The sequence below is a fragment of the Maylandia zebra genome, linkage group LG1, assembly GCF_041146795.1.
Source record: "Maylandia zebra isolate NMK-2024a linkage group LG1, Mzebra_GT3a, whole genome shotgun sequence".
NCBI lineage: Eukaryota > Metazoa > Chordata > Actinopteri > Cichliformes > Cichlidae > Maylandia > Maylandia zebra.
The window spans coordinates 4,956,419-4,979,764 of NC_135167.1; the positions used below are offsets into that span (position 1 = coordinate 4,956,419).

The window sequence follows — 23,346 nt, forward strand, 5'->3', positions numbered from 1 at the left end:
CCAACTCACATTCCCAGGCAGCTGAGAGATACAATCTCTAGTGAGTCCAGGGTCTGCCCTGGGTCCTCCTCCCAGTAGGATCATGATCTTGGAATGGGAAGTGCTGGTTCTCATTCCTGCTGCTTCACACTCAGCCACAAACTGCTCCATTCAAAGCAGAAGGTTACCGCACAATGAACACATCATCTCAAAAAACCCAAACAAAGACCCTCCACCACCTTGCCATGCTTAGATATTCTGTCCAACACCAACCGGAAACAAGTACAACTTACTACCAGTGATATGAACCGAGCTCTGGCTTTATTTGTACAGGGACAGAATGGTCTGTAAAAATGAGCCAGGCACCCCATTCTCCTCAACAGGATATCCTGAGGGACCCTGTCAAATGCCTTCTCCAAGTCCACAAAACACATGTATACTGGTTGAGCAAACTCCTACCCACCTTTGAATATCCTTGAGAGGTTTAAGATGTGGTCTAGTGTTCCACAGTCAGAACAAAAAAGTCATCATTCCTCCAGAATCCAAGGTTTGACTAACTGGCAGACTGTCCTGTGCCCTGGCATACACTTTCCTAAGGAGGCTGAAAAGTGTGATCCCCTATTGTCGGAGCTCTTCTTTAACAGGGGAACCACCACTACAGTCTGCCATTCCAAAGGCACCCCCTGAGATCTCCACTGAACATTTCAGAGGTGTGTTAACCAGGACAGCCCTACAACATCCAGAGCCTTCAGGAACTCAGGAAGGCAGCATCAAAATAAACCCATAGATATATTATAAAGACATGAAGTACAAAATACAATAATTACATACAAAATATAGTGAAGGAGTAGCAGAAATAAGCTGGAAATAAGCATAATAGATTAATTTTAAATGGTTTCTATGACTCAGTAATGAAACTTTATTTAACTGAGGCTTTTGTAATGGTACTGATGGCTGTAACTATCAGCATGGTTTGAAACAGGGTGCAACAGTACTCTGTGTTGGATTTTTTTACTTTGGAAATGTCTTTTATTTTTTTAAACTTATTTCCTAACTCTCTTTTTTTCTTTAGGGTGGATTTTAAGATTTCTGTCAGACTTGTTTTAACATTAATTTATTGAAGTTCTTTGCCCAAGTTATGATCTCATCAAGTTATCTTGTGTTTATGAATGTTTATCTTTCTCTGGCTCTCTCTGTCAACCAAGAAGCACAGCATAGAAAGGATTAAGGTCATACCATTAATTCAAATGATAAAGCCTTGATAAAACAACTGATAATTTTCCTTCATGTAACCATAGCAGCAGGGTCTCCGGCAGACAACGCTCAAACTGATTCACTGCCTGTGTGTTCAGTGTGGTTATATACTGTCTGTGTAAATATTTCTATCATAACTCAGAGCAACAACTCGCTACTTGAACTTCTGCCTCTGCCAAGAACATGTGATATATACAGATGTGAAACTCCCACTTTGTCTCAGTTAGCAAGCCTCAGCCAAGCAGAGCAACACCCTGTGGACCTCATAGAGCATACCTGTGTTTGTGGCTGAGTGAGCCACGATGTGGATTACATTTTTTCTAGTTACAATCTTCTGTTTTTCTATGTCCCAAGCTGTGGGTGAGTAAATTTACCATATCATTCCTATGATGTTTAAAGTTGTGTGCTTGTGAGGGAAATACCACTCTAACTGTTATTATCTCAAGGTTGTGGATTTTCTCAAACCACGAGAAAAGTAAAATCACTGACTAGCATCTCAGCTATCAGGTAGCAGGAACGCTAAGTTCCTAGTGTTGATCAAACAGCTGCTTCTCACTTGCCTCTGGAGTTAAATGTCACTTTGATGTTTTATCACCTTTCAGTCTTGTTTAAATGTATTAATGATGCTAATTTTGATCCCTTCACTTCTGGTGTGTATCACTATAGCAGACTACTGTGAAAATGTTCTCCAGGAGTGCCTAAAAGGGCCCACTGCATGGACACGGTAATTCGTTTTATTCTGTACATCTCACATTCCTGCTTTTGAAAGGTTATATCATCTTTCTCATGAATAAATAAACTTGCTGTTGATAAATACTAGTTTAACATAATTGATACAACCTGAAGGAGAGATATGATCACTGTTTATGCATTCACTCCATATAACAGAAGTTACTGCCTGTTAAAATGTTTTTATCTCTACATAGGCTGCTTTTCAGTGTTTTAACATGGTTTCATCATAAAAACGTACTAAGTGTATAATCTTTTTAATTTATACCGTAATCTCAATCAAATGTGACACTGAGGGCTCCTGGCAAAGTGTCTGTGTATAAATAAATATTTATGACATGAAAGGACACTTTGTCACATTTTGAGATGCATTTGACACTCTGGAAGCGTAGGACATTATTTTTAAATTACTGTCAGGGGTTTTCAAAGATCAGTGCTATAATGTGTCTAACTGGAAAGGGTGTTGGTTGCACTCCCCAAAATAACTGATACTTTTTAAAGCAAGTAAATATAATATATAACTGTGAACAAATGAAATCAATAAATTCAAATCACACCAAAGCAGACTGTGAAATAATTGTTTTTTTCTTATTTATTAATTATTTCTATTAGTTTATTGTCTCTGTCTTCAGTTATATCACTAATTTGTATATCTGAACTATGTTAAATTTCTGTTGGTAGTTGTTATGAGGACAAAATTATGACCTGCAAGCCAAGAGGTCGCTTCATGGCAGGCATCAGACAACTCAAAGTAGACTCGCTTCAAGAGGTGAGGTCATTTGGAGCTGAAGTGCTTTTTGGAAGTGAAAAAATTACATTTTATCTGAATTGCTTTATTTTTGTATTAATGAACTCAATAAATAACAAAAACAGAATATTTAAAATTTTGTTTTTGTGTATACGCTTCAGGTTGATGTGAGTCCTACACATGAACATAGGGTTCACATCCCATCATCAGCTCTCCAGAGAAGCAGAGGAAATGTGCCTGAGGTGGAGGTCCTGGTGGTGGCCTCTGTAATAAACAGCAGTCATTTTAAGGTCAGTGACTCCAGAAAGAGAACGTTGATGTCATTCACTGAAAAAATGCTGATCTGTGGGGGTTGCAGGTTCAGTTTCACTGAAGGCCACAGTAGGAAATGAGAAATACTGTCCTTTATATCATGTCAAATATGTACGTCTGGTAGTATATTTAATCAAATCTTAAATTTCCATGTACATATACCCAGAAATCTCACCAGTTTTGTTTCACATTCCTGAAAATGACAAATCAGTTGTGTGGGAAGTTTCATAAACAAGAGTAAAAACATGTTTGAGCATGTAGTTCAGCCTTCAGCCTCCCTTCTTCCCTCGAATTAGTGCACATAAACTTGCCTTTACAGCTCAGGTACAGAAAACAGAAACATACTGGGCTGTATGTCTCTTGTAAATTTGGCAACTTCCTAAAGTCGCTGGTGTCCATCTGTAACTCCACGTCTCTTGTCATGCTGGTGTGTGGATTCAAACATCACAATCACAATGTAACTTATGTTCTTTAAAAACAGATATATGGCGCTCTGTTATACAAACGTCTTCTGCTAAAAACAACCTCAGACTTCCATCTTTGCTTGCATCTGCTTTCCTGTTTGTTCTATTCTGCTTTTTCTAGCTTGTAAGCTTTCAGGTGGTTTTGAGTGTTGAGTCTGTTTAGGCTGTTTACTGCGTGGGTGTGTGTAGTTGTGTAAACCACATACTAACAAATGTGTTAGTATGTGGGCTGAATTTAAATTAGTGAAGGGCTAGATTTGGCCTGTGGGTCTTCATGTTAAGAGGAGAGTTTTTTGCAGTCAATCTCATCCCAGCACTTTGTTCACGTGTCTCACACATTGCAGCTAAGTCCTCGTTCAAAAGGCAGGCAAATACAGTTTCACCGCAGAGAAGGCACTGTGTTTAGGGGCTCAGTCCTATCGGTGAAGGCAGGAACTCTTTCAGTGAATAACCTCCAGCAACCCATCAAGTTAATCTTCAGACATGACAAAGAGGTAAGAAGACATCAAAATGGTTGCAACAGCATCTTACTTTGAAAATCTAATAATCTGTTTTCATGGTATTTCTATTCATTTTTTTCACAGGTGGAAAATGGGACTTGTGTATTTTGGGCGGAATCAGCAATGGGAAATGGAACAGGTATTATTACAGATGTCAGCCTCCAGTATAGTCATTTCTAAATCTAAAGAAGATTTACAACTACTTAATGTATTTGTACGTATTTATTTTATTAGGTTATTGGAGCACTGAAGGCTGTGAAACCAGTAACACAGGAAATGAATTTATTTGCAGCTGCAACCATCTGAGCTTCTTCGCTGTGCTTGTGGTAAAATGATAACTTCTTTCTACAGAATGTAATAAAGCCCTGTGATAAAATCTGCGCTTGTCTAATCAGTGTATAGCAACTTTAATTAGGAACAGCATATGAATTGAGTCTTTAAAGAGCTTGAAGGGTGATATCTTCAACTTAAATGCAAGCAACAAAAGAGCCATTTTCTCTTGGAAGTTCCCACATATAATAACAAATTCTAACAAATTCAATTCAATTTTATTTATATAGCACCAAATCACAACAACAGTCGCCTCAAGGCGCCTTATATTATAGAGTAAAACCCAACAATCATATGACCCCTTATGAGCAAGCACTTTGGCGACAGTGGGAAGGAAAACTCCCTTTTAAAAGGAAGAAACCTCCGACAGAACCAGGCTCAGGGAGGGGCGGGGCCATCTGCTGCGACCGGTTGGGGTGAGAGAAGGAAGACAGGATAAAGACATGCTGTGGAAGAGAGACAGAGATTAATAACAGGTATGATTCAATGCAGAGAGGTGTATTAACACATAGTGAGTGAGAAAGGTGACTGGAAAGGAAAAACTCAATGCATCATGGGAATCCCCCGGCAGCCTACGTCTATTGCAGCATAACTAAGGGAGGATTCAAGATCACCTGGTCCAGCCCTAACTATATGCTTTAGCAAAAAGGAAAGTTTTAAGCCTAATCTTAAAAGTAGAGATAGTGTCCGTCTCCCGAATCCAAACTGGAAGCTGGTTCCACAGAAGAGGGGCCTGAAAACTGAAGTCTATGCCTCCCATTCTACTTTTAAATACTCTAGGAACAACAAGTAGGCCTGCAGAGCGAGAGCAAAGTGCTCTAATAGGGTGATATGGTACTACAAGGTCATTAAGATAAGATGGGGCCTGATTATTTAAGACCTTGTATGTGAGGAGCAGGATTTTGAATTCAATTATGGATTTAACAGGAAGCCAATGAAGGGAAGCCAAAACAGGAGAAATCTGCTCTCTCTTTCTAGTCCCTGTCAGGACTCTTGCTGCAGCATTTTGGATTAGTTGAAGGCTTTTCAGGGAGTTTTTAGGACATCCTGATAATAATGAATTACAGTAGTCCAGCCTGGAAGTAATAAATGCATGAACTAGTTTTTCAGCGTCACTCTGAGACTTTTTTAGAGACTAATTTTAGAGATGTTGCGCAAATGGAAGAAAGCAGTCTTACATATTTGTTTAATATGTGCATTGAAGGACATGTCCTGGTCAAAAATGACTCCAAGGTTCCTCACAGTGTTACTGGAGGCCAAGGTAATGCCATCCAGAGTAGGAATCTGGTTAGATACCATATGTCTAACAAAGTAAGAGATGCTTTTCAGATCTTAGCTAACCCATGCATTCAATTTTTAAATAACATTTGATTGAAGGAGTTTTAATTTAGCACTTCAATTTAAAAAAAACAAAAACAAAAACAAACAAACAACTGAATTCAGTGATTTGCAAATCTTATGAATGCATGTGGGAAAATACCCTTAATTTGAATTTGTTGGCAACAACAAATCTCAAAAAGGTTGGGACAGGGGCTATAAAAGGCTGGAGAAATAAAAAGACAGCTAGAATAACATTTTACCTCTCATTATATATATTCCCAACAGATTTGCCTTGAATAAATTTCTGTCCACAAAAAAAGGCAGAAAATCAATAGTGGATACTCATGATTTCCGGTGGAACTTACATGATTCTGTCATGGAAGTCACTGAATGGGCTGAGGAACACATCCAGAAATCTTTGTCTATAAAAACGGTTCACCATGCCATATGAGAACTTGAAGCAGGAGTGCAGCAGTCTTCTATGGGTCAAAACTAGAGTGAAAAAAGTGGAAAAGTTGTTATAAGAAGAGGTGGAGTGATTTTAAATTATAATACCGAAACTATTTGACCGAGGCCCGTGGATAGGCCTCCATTAAACATCTTAACATAGACTTCATTTCAACAGTGTCTTTTTATGTTCCAGAACCCACAATTATCAGTGAGTAAATCTCATTCGGAGACACTCAGCTACATCACTTACATTGGATCAGCACTCTCCGTTGTCTTCACATTCATCAGCTTGATCATCTATATTTGTCTACAGTGAGTACATATGTTTTACTTGAATGTCCTTTTAACTTCTGCCATGTTTTGATATTTTCTCTAGTATTACATTTTAAAGAGGTGATGTGTTGATAAAGAAATATATTATTGTTGGCTTAGTTCATAGAAAAAATTCTAAAGGTCAACCACTGACAGAAGTTATGTTGTGAAAGACTGGTTTATTGCATCAGTCAGACCAGTTTAAATGTACTGTGTCACATCTGGTGGGAAACAAACACTTGCACATAATCTTTCCTAAAGTGTGGCACCCCACAGTCGTCGGTCAAAAACTGTTCACACTTGACTGATCCTCAGTCAAGTGTGAACAGTCCTGAAGCCCTCTGCATGTTTGCAGACAAAATTGGATTTTTTTTTTTTTCTGAAGCTGAAGTCTATGCAGTTACATTAAAACAATTTCCCCTAAAGCACTGGTTCCCAAACTTTTTTTGCTAGGCCCCCTTTGTTTTATAAGATTCCCACTGTAACTTCACTGTATAATGAGCTAACATCTCCAAAATTTCAATAATTATAAGAAGTGTTCATGTGAGATAATGTTTGTCCGTTATTTGGACAGTGAGCCCAGTGCGTGCTCCCGACGCAGGGGAAACCTACCTTGGCACAAGGGCTGGGTATCATCAATGATTTCTAATCAATTGGATTCAGATTCGATTTGATTAAATTTTGCCCCAGACAATCAGAAATATTATAATTCTGATCATTTATCAGTACTGACACTTGTGAGACTTCATCAGAGGTGTGAGCATCACTGCAGACACCTTTGTGTCAAAGTAACTGAGGATAAAATACAGATGGGAAACTGTTTTAAAAAATACACTGAGAGAGAGAGCTGTGCAGGAAGCGTGATTTTATCGTAGTGGACACAAAACGGTGAAAGTAAGAGGGAAGTAATGATGATATTTATCAAATGTGAAGTGTAATTTTGATCTTTTGCTGCCGTTTCAGTGAATTTAGGTCAGAGAGTGATAAAACCTGCAGCATCAGAAGCTGTGAGGTGTCAGCTTTCAGCACCGACAGCGTGCCCGTGTATGTGCCGTCGGGTGAGAAAGCCGACATCTCACAGATTCTGATGCGTCGGGTCTGCGCTTTGTGTTCACATCTTTGTGTGGAATCCTTTTTCCTGCCATCATTTACTATTTTAGCTGTTTGGTGGTTGTTGATATAGTTTTGTGAGTTTTAACCCGAGATCCTGGCATTTCTGGCAAAATACATTTATATTTAATAATCGATTCAGGATTAAATAAATGATCGGAAAATCGAGTTTTGAAACCCACCCCTACTTGGCACCACTGTTGTACAGGTGAAGCCAATGGCAAGATATGCTTCATCACATTTTCTAGTCTTTGGCTTGGAAGTTGGTTCGGAAGCATATTTGGCGATGCTTCATCTTCTGCTTTGTGTTTGTGTGGGAGCTCCGTCAAAAAACCTGTCCATAGCAGTGTCCAAGGCTTCTTTTATTATTCATACCCCACCCCCCTCCGCCAATGGCTTTGCACCCTCCACTTTGGGAACCACTGCCATAAAGGAAGTAGCTGGAAGAAGAAACAGAAAAAGGAGCACTGGATCCTCTGACACTTATCTCCTTGGATTAAAGGCAGTTAGGATGCAAAGATAATCATTATTTTACATAAAACCTATACATTATTAAAAAGGGGTTATAGTCTTCAAATAAATAAATATAGTAGCAAATTATGAAGAAATATCAACATATGGGTCATACTCTAAATTGCTACATTTATTTATTTAAATTTACTTCATTTATCTCTAATATTACTTTGAAAGGGTTTAGTTCTTTCTTCCTCCAGCTTCATCATCTTCTTCCCATTTTTGGCAGTCTTGGTTCCCGTACTCTTGGTTACATATAGAACAGGATACATTATCTGGCATATTTAGTCTGACAATAATTATGGGAAATCACAAGCTTCTCAGTTTCATCTGTGTGGAGTTACTATTGTTAGTGTTATCAAAATTGAGGGTTCAAAGCGAAAGGTTTAAAAAAAGGCCAAATTTCTTCCATTGTTAAAAAAATTGTAATTCTGTTTCTCTCTTTAGTCGTCGGCGTCCTGAGAAGACAACTAATCTGCACATGCAGCTAACAGGAGCAATGCTCTGCCTCCACCTCAGCTTCCTGCTGTCCTGTTTCTCGGCATGGCTGCTGAATGAGGACAGCCCAGTTTGTCTGGTTCTGGGTCTGATTTTACACTGGTCTCTGCTGGCCACCTTCAGCTGGACTGCTCTGGAGGGGTTCCATCTCTACCTTCTACTAAGTCGGGTTTTTAACATCACTTTCAGGAAATATCTTCTCAAACTCAGCTTAGTTGGATGGGGTGAGTAAAGTAAGGTTAAAACACAATTTCGTCAGATGCTGTCAAACAGGCCAAATGGAAATGGATAGTGTAGGTTTGTTGTTGTTGTTGTTGTCGTTTGATACTACAAAGTTGAGAAAACATCATAAATTTGGTGATTAAAATCCAGGTAAATGGCTAAATGAGATTGGTTTGTCCATATGGTATGTATACAGTATTTTTTCCATTTTCTACAACTTTTTTTTACTACAAATACTTCAGTGATTTGCTGAGAGTGTCCAATAATACTATATGAAATTGTAGCATGTGCACAAATGTCGAGTGATTACAATGAGCATGGAAAAAAAAAAAAAAAGTCCAGCAATCAGTGTCGTAATAAAGCCTCAAGGATGGATAATCTTGAAAGGCTGGTGAGTGGTCTAGATCCACACTCAACTTTTGTTTTTAATTATTTTTCATGTAGAGCAACTTCTTTTTCAATAGAAAGACTGCAGAGAAGTCATGTTTGCTAACATTTGCACTTCAAGCTGTAGCACATACAATTTTTATTTTTATTTTATCTTTGTAAATGCATTTAATACTTCACTTCAAAATCATTCTATTTCTACTTTTTTAGGCTTCCCGACACTAGTCGCAGTGATTTGTGCGATTTCAGGTGTTTATGGTAAATACACCCTGCACATGCGGGACGCCAAACTCTCCAATACAACAGCACACATGTAAGAAAATATCATCAGTAGGATTTTTATGCATGCAGTGACCCATGAGATTTGATTTCTTAAGACAAAAAAAATCATACTTTGGTGTTAACATTGGTGACATTTATATGCTGCCTCCAAAATGTTTATTTAATACATATTTGTTTTTCAACAATGAGCAGATGCTGGATGAACAGCGAGTTCCCGAAGAAGCACCTTATAACCAGTTTCATCACTACAGTGGCCTTTCCTTCCTTGGTGGTGCTGTTTAATGCCTGTGTTATGGGACTAGTTGTGTTTAAGCTCTGGGGGATAAGAAGGGGTAGTGGAGGCTTTGGAAGCAACACTGGCTGGAAAAAGACAAACAAAAACAAAGGCTGGAATTTATGGAAGGACTCTGTTAAAGTGTTGGGCCTCAGCCTTGTGCTGGGGTTACCTTGGGGGTTAACCAGCATCACATATGTTTCACTCCCTGGTATCTATGTATTCACAATATTCAACTCCTGTCAAGGTTAGTATGTGACTAATTCTCGTATAAAGTATGCACTGGATTTTGATCATTTGTGAGAAAAGTTGCATTTTTTCTCTCTTATCAGGTGTCTTCATGTTCCTGTGGTCTTTGGCTTTGACCAGGAAGCCTCAATCGAACAATAACTCATCAACAGACACCTGTCAGAAAAAGCTGACCACCAGTTTAAATAACAGCTAAGACAAGTGAATTATCCTGACTTACAAACCCAATTCCAAAAATGTTGACATGGTGTGTAAAAGGTAACTGAAATCAGAATGCAAACAAATGAAACAATTAAAACCTCATATTTTATTCACAGCAGAACATGGAAAATATATCTAGTTTTTAAATCTGATAAAAATGTACCATTCTAAGAAAACTCCCAGCTTGAATTAGACGCCAGGAGAACATCTGAAAAAAGTTTGGACAGGGCCATATTTGCCAGTGTGTAGGATCCTCTTTTCTTTTATTAGAGAGGAAGCTGCAGACTCTATCACTGCAATATACAAGGTATAAATATGCAATAATTTACAGTATAAAGTGTCTTGAGGTGACTGTTATTGTGATTTGGCACTATATGAATAAAATTGAATTTAACTGAATTTTAGGACGCAGAGACCAGCTGCTGGATTGGCTGTGCCAAATGTTTTTAATTTGTGAAAGGTTCGGACTGGAGACTGGGCAGTTCCACACCTCCACTCTCCTATTCCTATTATGCTGTTGTAAAACGTGCCTCTGTCCATTCTAAATTAGCTTTGAGAGCAGCTGGCAGTCCTCTCCATCTACTATATTTTTATATTTAAACAACTTTTAAATATTTTTATATTATCTACGTTCCACTGTGAATAAAATATGGCTTTATGAGAATTGGAAACCGTTGCATTCACTTTTTAGTTGCATTTTACACAGCATTTTCTTACATTTTCCCAATGACATTCATATATGGTAATGAAGACTCATTTTATTTGTTGATGTTTTTTTTCTCTTCTTTCTTATTTTGGAATCAAATACAAATATGATTTTTGTTAGTATATTCAACAATTAACTTGTGAATCATTTAATTAAAAAAGCAGTTACTGTGAAGATCATCTATATTCTTTAAACTGTATTATAGGTATAGGTCAGGTAATGTATCTGTCCTACAAACTTAACCTATATACTACAGAATGTTATTAATTATTGTTACTGTTATTGGCTAGACATGGTAGATATTGATCTTCATAAAGCAGGTGACTTCACTGCAGACTAATCAGTTCAGTTATGTACTCTGTGGTATTTTAATATTTCTGCATTGTTTCATCAAGTATACACTCACTAAAATGCTTGTTATGTTAGCTGACTCACTGTAGGGGTGATTCAAATTGTAATAGAGAGACAGACAATAACTGCAGGAGTAAATAACGGATAGGTTGTTTTTGACACTGCCCCCTGGTGACAGTAAACGCCTGCAATATGTTGACAAAGGTCTACATGACTGTCATCAATGTAGGGAATGCGAAAATCTATATAATCTATATTATTTTGCATAACCATTGTTTTACTTTGGGCAGCTGAAGTCTATTTTGTGGACAAGATTGTTGCACTGTTAGGCTATATAAACAGGATTATGAAATTTCACTAGTAAAAGGTCTTTGTAAAACAGTTATTCCACCCGAAACAATTTTCAGGTTAGTGCAGCACCATCTTTGTGTGATAACAGATTTATTTTTAGGTTGATTTTATGATCAAATGTTATATTATGTATAATATTATGTATAATACAATTTTTGTAATAAAATAAGTACAGTTTAAAAAATTTAAAAATATATATCAACACTGATCATGTTTTATTATTATTTTATTAACTGATTAAACCATAGATTGGGATGTTGGGCTATTTTTGATAACTATGTTTGAAAGCATTTTTAAGTTTGGCAAAACGTTTGAGAACCACTTGCGACTCTTTTGTCCGGAGACAAAACACTGTAGAACTTTGCAGCTCCATCATCACAAAAACAAAAAAAACAAAACAAAAAAACATTTATGTATTTGAAAAAACAAAACACAGCAATCACAATGACGTAATGTCTAAAAAAAATAGCAGAAGTCCACAAAGTCAGCTTTTAATTGGACAACGTTAACAGGAAGTGCTTTTACTTTGAAGTTTTAAGAAGTAAAATGTTTAATGTTTTATTGAGATTGTGGATTACAGTGATACATTGGAAACTCGTGACAGCAGTTTAGTTAATTTAACTATATAATAATACGAGGAAACGTATCAAGTAAACTACATCAAAGAAATTATTATAGTTTTACGAGTTTCTTCACATTCGTAGTCACCGGAAATAAAAAAGGATTGCGCTCTCTCGTGTTTCCTTTCTTTCCAACTGCCAGACACACTAAAGAGAGACGGAGACAACATGGATCCAAATACTACGATTCTCCGAGTGAAAAGAAAAAGGGGAACCGACCCCGCAGATGCTTTGCTGCTGGCATGCAAACGTATCCGTCCCGAAACGTCCCAGAGCTCAGGCGAAACGGTACCTGAGCCCAACGAAGCCGAAGTGGAAAACTCTGTCTTCAAACTCGTGGCGACCGTAGCAACACAGGTGAGGGGCCCAATGCTATCGCCAGAGCAGCGGTCAGTGGAAGGGGTAGCTTTTGAAAAATAGTGGTGGTGGGGGGTGGTATTTATCACGATAGTTGAAACCACTCAGAAGAGCTGAGTGGGTGATAGCAAGCTGAATAAAGCTGCTGAGAGCGTCACTTACTGTCCGGAACAACGCGCCTTTGTGCTTACTGTTGTTAGCAATCATGCTAGCCCTAGCTACCCCACAAACTGTTGTTAGCTTGTTTTTTTTTTTTTTTACGTAATTTGGGCCTTGAAAGCGAAGTGACAATTAAAATCCAGGCTGTGGTATGACTAACGTTTGAAGTAAATTAAATATTTACATGCGCAATTCAATAGACGAAATAAGACCCATTACGTAAGCTAATTAGATTAGCTGTAAACACTGCTATATACAGTTGTAGCACTGCATTTGTTTGTGTAATGTGTACACCGACCACTACGGTTTTCTTTGTGGGATTCGGTAAAACGGACAGATGGCTAATGCATCTTTTTCCACTTCAGTACATTTTGAGAATGCTTCCTTTAGTGAATGATGGGCGCAATGACTGAAAAATTGATATCACAATATTGATTCTGGTGAGCTTTTATATTGGGTTTTTTGTACTCAGTCTTGTGTCAGAAGTAAGCTGTCTTAAAGTTTTTAATGTCATTAGGAAGTGAAATGGGTATGAATAAAACCACAGCCAAAATGAGGAATACACCACTCCTAGGCTCTGATGAAAAAGTTAACTATTTGGGAGGCGGATAAGGAGTCTCTCCTTAACAGGCTTTTCTGTCTTTTCTGCATTTTTAGGTGCGTGTAATGTCTTTTTATTTTTTTAACAGTAGGCTTTTCCTGGTGATAACTATGCTTTGGGAGGTGACCAAGCAAATAACCATAATTGAGTCACATACAGTTAAGGCAAAGACTCTTTGTTACCTTACATATTTCTCTGGATTTTCCTTTTATTTCTTGCCATTTGATGAATGTTGATTGTCATTTTTGTGCTAGACCAAATTGTCTTTTGAGGGCACCAAACATTTCTATGCGCAGAGAAAATTCTGGTCATTGTGTTTTCAACATGTGAATCTTGCATCTTTGCACATGTCCTATTGCTACTATTGTCTATTGTTACAAATTGGTTGTTTCCCCGTTGTAGAAAATTGGATGTGGGGTTTTTAATTGTTGGATTTCGATAATATTTGCATTAAATTAGTGGAACCGCGAGTAAGATGAGTGTGCAGTTCCGGCAGCTTCTATGAGTTGGGAATTAAAAGGGAAATCCATATTTATGTTAAAGCCTCGTGGGTTGTTATCTTTGTCATCCCATCACCAGGAAGCTCCCGTTCAGACGCAGGTTCGACAGGCTTTGGCTCGGCCTCGCACGGCTCATGCACTGCGTACCTCTGCTGCCAGCTCACAGCGGATACTTGGTGATTTACGCAGCACAAAGTGGAGTACTCGGAGAGAGGAACGCTACAGAATACTCTCAAGCCACCGTGCTGGTCTGTCAGCCCCAGCAGAGCAACAGACACCACAGATGGGTGCTTCTGAGTGTGTAGAGGAAACGGGGAAAGAGACGGACAAATGCTGGGGGCTGGGTGAAATCCAGGTGGTGGATCTGATCCATGAGGATGGAGAGGACCAGGATAAACCTTCAGGCAAGGTAAGTTGATAGTTGGAGATTCTGGGTTTTGTTTGCAGCAGTTGTCCTAGTGCTGTTTGGCAAGCGTACTCATGAACAGCCCAATCATCAGTTATTATACTCAATTTAGGGTCCTGATATGTTGCACCTTTTTCACTTAGTGGAGGCTAAATTACAGAAACAGTCAGTTAAAAAAATAAATACCATGCTGCCGTCAGACTGTTAAAAACCATAAGTGGTTGTCCTCATAGGACTGCTTGATTGTATTTGGGATTGTTTAACACAGATTATCATTTTACCAGAATTTACCAGGCATTAAGCTTTTACTGAACACAATTGTGCAGTTTAACAAGTGCTTTTCAGAAGGCAGATGCTACAAATATCAATATAATTCAGTTGCTGAGAGTCATCCAGTCTTAGCTCAACCACATGGCTAGCACAGTCATCAACTGTTACTGACGCTATTATCATTGGTCGGTCTCACAGATCCAATCTTCTGATTTCTCATCGTGTCAGCACATTTCCTATTCTGTTAAGTAAGGATTGTCCTGGTAATTCATTTACTATAGTCATTAGAAATTAGAGAAAAAAAAACATTAACTGGTCAAAAGTAAGAAATTGTTCAGCAAACAGGCAGAATTGTTAAACAAATAGTGCATGTTTATTTAAAAACCTTTTGGAAGTGCATTCTTCCCCAATCGAATCACATTGATCTCTGGTCTTGCAATGTTGGATTGGAAGTGTGGCTAGTGTTAGCAGGGCTAGCAGGAGCAGCAGCAATCTTTCCTTGGAGTTTAAAAACCATGCACGAACAACACTGCATTACTCCAGTTGAGCTTTCACTGCTGACAAATAGACAGGGAGGGAGAGAGAGAGACACACACACACACACACACACACACTGCAGGCCTAGCTAGTTCTAGACCAGGGGTGTCAAACTCAAATACACAGTGGGCCAAAATTCAAAACTGGAACAAAGTCGCGGGCTAACGTTAATATTTATTGAAACATATTTATTCCTCCAGATATAAGAATTAATCTTTTCTTATGGACTCAAACACGTTTTGCTGAAAAACTGAATATGGAACAAGCAAAACTTAATACTAAACAATATATATATTAGCTGTATAATACCAGTAGGCCAGCTCTAATAGTAATTTGGTATGGCTTCGCGGGCCAAATGTAATTAGTCTGCGGGCCAAATTTGGTGTCTGATCGAAGAGTCACGTTCATTTGGCTTTTTAAGAAGCGTTCAGGCTCGACCGTTTCAGTCACAATTTCAGTCGTGTGCTTCAGCTGTAGGAAAGATCACTTACTTTAGTGAGAATGTCTGGAGTTACTGCAGCCACTGGTATTACACTGCCTACCAGCAAACACATGAAGCTCACAACTTGCCTCTTCCTAACAGCATGTGTTTTGATAGCTACCGGTAAACAGCTGTGAGATTTTTAATTTTTTTTCAGTATTGATGTAAATGTCATTTAATTTGCCATTAGGCCCAACTAGACTGACTATCAGCTCATTAATTTGTTCCATTTCTAATCACTTGCTTTATTTTTCTAAAGATACTGTCCTCAGAACCAGATGAGATTCTCTGTAACAACACCAAGATGCTGCGGGAGCGTCTGAGCATATCTGGAGATAGACTGGGGGAAGAGCACCGAGAGCAGGACGATGGCTACGTCTATGATCTTTACTACCAGGAAACGGTCACCCCAGGGTGGATCCAGGACATCCTGTCTGTCAGAGCCTATGCTGATGAGGGAGAACTGGTGTGTGTGGATGGATGGACGGACAGATGAATGAGTGCTGAAATTGGAGTGAGTGAATGGGTGGAGTGGTCCAAATTTTACAGTGGGGCAAAAAAGTATTTAGTCAGCCACCGATTGTGCAAGTTCCCCCACCTAAAATGATGACAGAGGTCAGTAATTTGCACCAGAGGTACACTTCAACTGTGAGACACAGAATGTGGAAAAAAAAAAAAATCCATGAATCCACATGGTAGGATTTGTAAAGAATTTATTCGTAAATCAGGGTGGAAAATAAGTATTTGGTCAATAACAAAAATACAACTCAATACTTTGTAACATAACCTTTGTTGGCAATAACAGAGGTCAAACGTTTACTATAGGTCTTTACCAGGTTTGCACACACAGTAGCTGGTATTTTGGCCCATTCCTCCATGCAGATCTTCTCGAGAGCAGTGATGTTTTGGGGCTGTCGCCGAGCAACACGGACTTTCAACTCCCGCCACAGATTTTCTATGGGGTTGAGGTCTGGAGACTGGCTAGGCCACTCCAGGACTTTCAAATGCTTCTTACGGAGCCACTCCTTTGTTGCCCGGGCGGTGTGTTTTGGATCATTGTCATGTTGGAAGACCCAGCCTCGTTTAATCTTCAAAGTTCTCACTGATGGAAGGAGGTTTTGGCTCAAAATCTCACGAAACATGGCCCCATTCATTCTGTCCTTAACACGGATCAGTCGTCCTGTCCCCTTGGCAGAAAAACAGCCCCATAGCATGATGTTTCCACCCCCATGCTTCACAGTAGGTATGGTGTTCTTGGGATGCAACTCAGTATTCTTCTTCCTCCAAACACGACGAGTTGAGTTTATACTAAAAAGTTCTACTTTGGTTTCATCTGACCACATGACATTCTCCCAATCCTCTGCTGTATCATCCATGTGCTCTCTGGCAAACTTCAGACGGGCCTGGACATGCACTGGCTTCAGCAGCGGAACACGTCTGGCACTGCGGGATTTGATTCCCTGCCGTTGTGGTGTGTTACTGATGGTGACCTTTGTTACTTTGGTCCCAGCTCTCTGCAGGTCATTCACCAGGTCCCCCCGTGTGGTTCTGGGATCTTTGCTCACCGTTCTCATGATCATTTTGACCCCACGGGATGAGATCTTGCGTGGAGCCCCAGATCGAGGGAGATTATCAGTGGTCTTGTATGTCTTCCATTTTCTGATGATTGCTCCCACAGTTGATTTTTTCACACCAAGCTGCTTGCCTATTGTAGATTCACTCTTCCCAGTCTGGTGCAGGTCTACAATACTTTTCCTGGTGTCCTTCGAAAGCTCTTTGGTCTTGGCCATGGCGGAGTTTGGAGTCTGACTGTTTGAGGCTGTGGACAGGTGTCTTTTATACAGATGATGAGTTCAAACAGGTGCCATTCATACAGGTAACGAGTGGGGGACAGAAAAGCTTCTTACAGAAGACGTTACAGGTCTGTGAGAGCCAGAGATTTTCCTTGTTTGAGGTGACCAAATACTTATTTTCCACCCTAATTTACGAATAAATTCTTTACAAATCCTACCATGTGAATTCATGGATTTTTTTTTTTCCACATTCTGTGTCTCACAGTTGAAGTGTACCTCTGGTGCAAATTACTGACCTCTGTCATCATTTTAAGTGGGGGAACTTGCACAATCGGTGGCTGACTAAATACTTTTTTGCCCCACTGTATATTTGGAAAAATAAATGATGGTCAGGTGGTAAACAGGTGGCCTTTAAAGCAGAAATATTATTTGATATTTACAGGGGAGTATCCTGTCATTGCTATAAAATGATCGCTTGTTTGTAAACAAGCATCACTACTTTGTAATGGTGCCTGGGGAATGTAGAAACATTTTGTTGCATTACTGCCACCTTCTGGTGGTGGTAGTTCATTACAGTTTGGCACTAGTTTAAAATAATCTCAAAAGGGTAGAAGAGGGGTTAAGATGAGAAAAATGTTGGGGTTTTTTGTAACTTAACTGATGATTTTTAAATGGTGTTTATTTTAAAGCATTGAAAGTAAAAATTTAAGCAAGAAGATTGTTTAGTTTTGTTGCCCTGGATGTGTGGAGAAGTAATTTGCCAAAGCATACCGTTAGGGTTTCTTCTTATCAGTGATGACTCAAAATCTCACTGGTAATTTTTAATATCAAACCACAACACTGACTTAATCATTTATTAAAAAAAAAAAAAAAAAAAAAGCTTTTCTGATAAATGTGGTGTTTTTAATCTCAGGTTCCTGACCTTGTGGTTCATGAAGAGGAAGTGTATGAAGATGAGGATGATGAGAACGAGGAAGGCAACTGGAGGAATGACTACCCTGATGAGGAGAGCAATACAGACAGTGACAGAGAGGAGCGCTATGGTGGTATGTATTTAGAAACATGTCAGTTATTCAGTGCTGCAGTCTCTACTTGAACTCCTGTTAATTTAAACAAATGTCTCCCATTTCATCTTTTACTATGATAGCAAGATGCCAAAAGTTATTTGGTCAAACCAGGTTAGTGTGATATTCTAGTCATTTTCACTCATAGACAGTATCCTAAGGTCTTAGTTATACTTTGATTGTCTAGACCTCTGCATTACGAAACTTAGTGTGCATAACTTGAGAATTGGTTCTCTACAAGAACTCATTCAAAGTCGTTCATTTCCTTCCTTCCTTTGCTTGCCAATCAATTGCACTTGCACTACATTTAGCTGATTTCAGTTGTTGTGCCAGAGGAGGAAAATGGTGGCGCAGTCTACAGAGTGGATATAGACAGTACTTTTATTCTTATTGTAAAAGAGGCTGCAGTGTCCGTTTCTACCTGTTCATGTTTCTAAAGTAGAATCACTGTGGCGATCCATTTGAATGTCTGTGTGCTGGTTTTCATCTTTTGCTTTTTGTTGTCAGTTTTGCATTCATACCGAAATACCAAGAGAAAGCTCATATGAGTATCCTCATTAAAATACAGATTTGTGTTGGTGTGTGGGACTGTAGCCTGTATGTTTGTATTGTTACATTGATATTTATGAGAGTGCATTTCAGTTCATTTTAAGGAGAAATGCCAAAGTAATGTAACAAGTAGTGTATCGTGTTACTTTCTCCTGAGTGTAATTCGATTAAATGAAATTTATTGATCCCTAGGGTTTTTTGTTTTTTTTTAAGTATTCTGATTCTGATTAAGGAAACTACTGCATTACTTTTAAGAAAAGTGTTCTGCTTAAGACTGTATGTAGGACATGGATGGAGCCACCACGTCACTCAATGGTTTTTGTAGTCTTTCAGACCAGGAAGTTAACATATATGGGTGAGAAGGTTCATGGCTGAGGTTTGTAGATTGCATCGATAAACTCGCAAGACAGACATAGATACGTGCTAGTTGTTGCTAAGCAACGGACTGATGAAACACTTACTAAAACTAGAGTACAGATTTCGCAATATTTACCAACTTCAAATGGCAATTCAGTGAAGTTCAGTTCACTAAGCTGTTGTTTCTTGCTCCCTGTGTGTTTGCTTCATTTTTCAGCCTCAGTGTCACTTAGTGCAAACAAGTGTTGAATGGTGTTTATTTGCTAACCATTGCATTTGCCTTCTGTGCAGGATACTGGGAGGAGGAACACTCCTACAGCAGGAGGAGCTGGCAGCGCTACCAGAGGGAAGTGATGCATGAGCTGGGCTGCCGTGGTGACGACGACGACAACGGCGATGATGACGATGGAGACAAATATGATTCCGATTGATCTGCTCTTCACCCCACTTGTAGTGGATCTTTCCAGTTACCTTTCCACAAGTAACCCCTTACTCTGTGCAACATCTGTGTAGCAGAGACTGAAAAGGTTATAAAGAAATCACTTTTCACAGTGTAGCAGTTTATGTGTAGCACTCAACAAATGGGCAACCTTTCTGGAAAACACCGGGAAACAATACCTTGGTTAAAAACGTGCCAAAAGTATTTTGTCACAGTTATGAAGTTCAGTGGCCACTAACTGATCAGATCATTTTCCTACACAGATGGTGATGGAGTAGGTGAGTTATTTGCAGAAGGGTCCCGTGTGTCCTTTTTGGTTTTTTTAAACTGTGGTGGAGTGAATTCATGTGTGGATGTTTGTTCAAAGTGGATGTGTGTTAGAAAATGTTGCACATTAGTGTGGTATGCCTCGTATGCTTTGTGCTCTTATCCTTCTGTTAGTGAGACGTCTCGGGCCGCGCGTGGTTGCAGTTTAGGGTGTTTGCATTTTGTGCATGGTACGTGCGTGAACGTATAACTGTGTTAGATTTTTTTTTTTTTGCATAATGTGAAAGCGTGGTGCATCAATTCTGTTGTGGGTGTGCGAGTTGGGTTCAGAAAATCTCCTCTGGAGTTTAAATTGTTTCTCTTGGATGCCTGTTCTGTTAAGGTTTTTGTAAATATGTAGATGTGTATAAAAGAAAAGCTTTCAAAATAAACATGAAACATCTCAGTGTCAGTTTGTCCTGCATTCTAAAGAAGAGGTTAAAATGTATTACTATGCCATATCATTGGTTTGTAAAACATGTATAAATATCTTATTACTTTATAAACATAGTTTGAGTTCAAAGGCTTAGATGGATTAATGGCAGGTTCTTTCTTTATTTTTTTTTTTTTTTTTCAACCTGGTTAAGTGACCATGGTAACTTCTGCTCAACCTATAGCCAGTTAAGAGCAGAGACCTGTACTGTGAAGCAGGATTTGGGCTAATCCAGGGCCCCGTACAATAAAGGGGGTTCTGACTGTCCAGGGTATCATTCCACTATCACTTGCTAATATTGGCAATTGGGACACACAGACCACTTAAAGTGGTTATCAACACTTAAAGTTATTCCAGGGTTTCCCCTGGATGTTCACATGAAAGGAGCGCTGTTAACAGAATTTAAGCAATTTATAAGTTGCAGGATCATGACTCTTCCACAGAAACTGATCCCCAAAAGTGCCACCTACTTCAGAAACACAATGTGCCTGTGAAATGCAACACACAATTAATAGTGCAGAAACTGGTTAATCTGGTGATTTAGCACATAAAATAAACATTTTAATTTAATTGGCTGCGTCCCTGTCAGTGCTGCTGTTTATTTCTAAGGTGACGGCCCATTACAGCTCAGAATTCCAATATATAAGCTTAGTTTACATACTTAATGTGTGGTCACCAAGTATCTTCCGTAGATGTCCTATTTTAAGATCAGATTTTAATGCTATGGAACAATAATTGTTTCCTGCCAACAGGGGAAAAAATCAAGGAATGAATGTGTCTAATAATCTTTATTTATTACTAACACTCATTATGGAAAGGAAAAGACATTAGAAACAGCAGAAAAATTGAACACTCTGCTACTCCCCCCACAGAGCTCTTTGTCCAGAGCTGGTTAGTTTCCAGAGTAGAGATCAACAGATCATTCTGCTGATGTGGGTAAACTCCTTCTGTTGGTAGTCCTTTTCAGTATGGTGTCAAAATACACCAGATGATGTATTGTTTTAATCAAAAATATGAGCACAGATGTCTGTGAGCCTTAGGGTGGTAAACTCCACCACACAAGCACATCAATTAATACTCTGTTACCCATCTAGACTTTAGAGCAGCGGTCTCCAACTCCAGGCCTCGAGGGCCGGTGTCCTACAGTTTTTAGATGTCCTTGATCCAACACAGCTGATTTAAATGGCTAAATTACCTCCTCAACATGTCTTGCAGTTCTCCAGAGGCCTGTAATGAACTAATTTGATTCAGGTGTGTAGACCCAGGGTGCGATCTAAAGCCTGCAGGACACCAGCCCTCGAGGCCTGGAGTTGGAGACCCACGGAATACAGGAAGAAAATGTAAATTTGAGGGGTTGTTTTTATATACAGCAATTACAGAAGCTTGAATTTCATCAGGATACTTTTCATTTCTCACATAAGAAAAATAATGGTGAGCATCACCAGCGTGGTACAGTTCCAATTGTAACAGTTATTGTTATGTAAATATATCAATTGCATATACATAGGAAATTGATATCATAGATTGTGATACAGTTTACTTTTTGTTGTACAGTAAACCTGTCAGCTGGTCCAGCTGAGGTGTACAGGGACCAGTATCCCCGCCCCCTGCTGCTAGGTAACTTTCCCACCCGTCCTCCAGCCAAACACAGCTGCAGGGTCAGGTAGCAGCCAAGGTCCTGGCCAGAGGCCAGCGACAAGTCAAACCCTTTGGCTTTGACTCATCACAATTGTTGGGCAATCGTGGCTCAAGAGTTGGGCGTTCGTCTTGTAATCGGAAGGTTGCCGGTTCGAGCCCCGGCTCAGACAGTCTACTGGTGGTGGTCAGAGGGCCCAGTGGCGCCAGTGTCCGGCAGCCTCGCCTCTGTCAGTGCGCCCCAGGGCAGCTGTGGCTACAATGTAGCTTGCCATCAGCAGTGTGTGAATGGGTGGATGACTGAATGTGTAGAGCGCTTTGGGGTCCTTAGGGACTAGTAAAGTGCTATACAGGCCATTTACCATTTTACAATCGGTCATCACACATTAATCTTACCGTAATTATTAAATCTTACACAGCAAGTGGCACAATCTTATAATATACCTTATAACAACATTGGTTACATACTTAACATGGTGATTCTCATATATAAAAACATTCAGTGTAGGTTCATGGTGTGTGTGTGTGTGTGTGTGTGTGTGTGTGTGTGTGTGTGTGTGTGTGTGAGAGAGTGAGACAGATTATATCACATGATATTTTATTGTGATGTGTTCAGGATCTCTGTTACAATGTTACTGTTTTGGTTGTGCTGCGTGAAAGGCGTTGAGTGTGCATTGGGGGAGGTTAGTTACTGGAGCTGGAGAGAGAGTTATTCAGGAGAACTCTCCCCTTATATCAACTGCCCTGTTACTGTACCACCTTAATAAACCATGTGCTTAAGACTTTACGTGAAAGTTAAAATATATATGTTCAGTGCATAGATATATAGTGTGTATAGTTATATAGTTATATGTAGCCGCTAAGACTGGTGAACCTAAATCTTCACCACCACGTCTGTATACATGCAAGCGAAAAGGGGAGCGAGCGGATCAGCACTCAGGGCACAGAAACTAAGCTGGCTTCAAACACACCATTTATTAACATAAAAAAAAAACACAGCCAGAATCACAAATACAAGTTAAAATTCCCCATATACAATAAAAATAGTGTTTGCAACCCGCTAAAAACCCTGCCAGGACTCCACACCTGAACACGGCCTCCCTCGTCTCACCGTCAGATGCAGGCAGAAGGGCATCCCTGCCCTGTTGTGAATTGCGGCCATCGCCACCCACTGTTGCTGTTCCTGCATTGGGACTGGATCGCCGAACCCCCACCGTACTGAACGACTCGCGGCACCCCACAGTCAGGCAGCAGTTCCTTCAACACACGTGCGGGCTTGCACGCGTTCCTTTTTTTT

At 39.5% G+C, this 23,346-nt stretch overlaps 2 protein-coding genes across 3 annotated transcripts; both read left to right on the forward strand.

Moving 5' to 3' along the window:
• Positions 1-1,328: 1,328 nt before the first annotated feature.
• LOC101487409 (adhesion G-protein coupled receptor G1) lies at positions 1,329-11,736 on the forward strand. Of its 2 annotated transcripts, none has more exons than XM_004539819.4 (12): positions 1,329-1,593; positions 1,900-1,957; positions 2,644-2,731; positions 2,872-3,000; positions 3,831-3,980; positions 4,071-4,125; positions 4,221-4,312; positions 6,280-6,398; positions 8,469-8,743; positions 9,339-9,441; positions 9,603-9,931; positions 10,017-11,736. In XM_004539819.4, the coding sequence occupies exons 1-12, from the start codon at positions 1,536-1,538 to the stop codon at positions 10,127-10,129; spliced, it is 1,569 nt and encodes a 522-aa protein (XP_004539876.3). In that variant the 5' UTR covers positions 1,329-1,535; the 3' UTR covers positions 10,130-11,736. The 2 variants fall into 2 exon arrangements, with proteins under 2 accessions (XP_004539876.3, XP_076744892.1); XM_076888777.1 differs by having other exon boundaries at positions 1,903-1,957.
• Positions 11,737-12,155: 419 nt separating this feature from the next.
• On the forward strand, positions 12,156-20,387 carry slc7a6os (solute carrier family 7 member 6 opposite strand). The gene is made up of 5 exons (XM_014410274.4): positions 12,156-12,519; positions 13,859-14,188; positions 15,733-15,939; positions 18,180-18,312; positions 19,528-20,387. The coding sequence occupies exons 1-5, from the start codon at positions 12,331-12,333 to the stop codon at positions 19,665-19,667; spliced, it is 999 nt and encodes a 332-aa protein (XP_014265760.2). The 5' UTR covers positions 12,156-12,330; the 3' UTR covers positions 19,668-20,387.
• Positions 20,388-23,346: the final 2,959 nt, after the last annotated feature.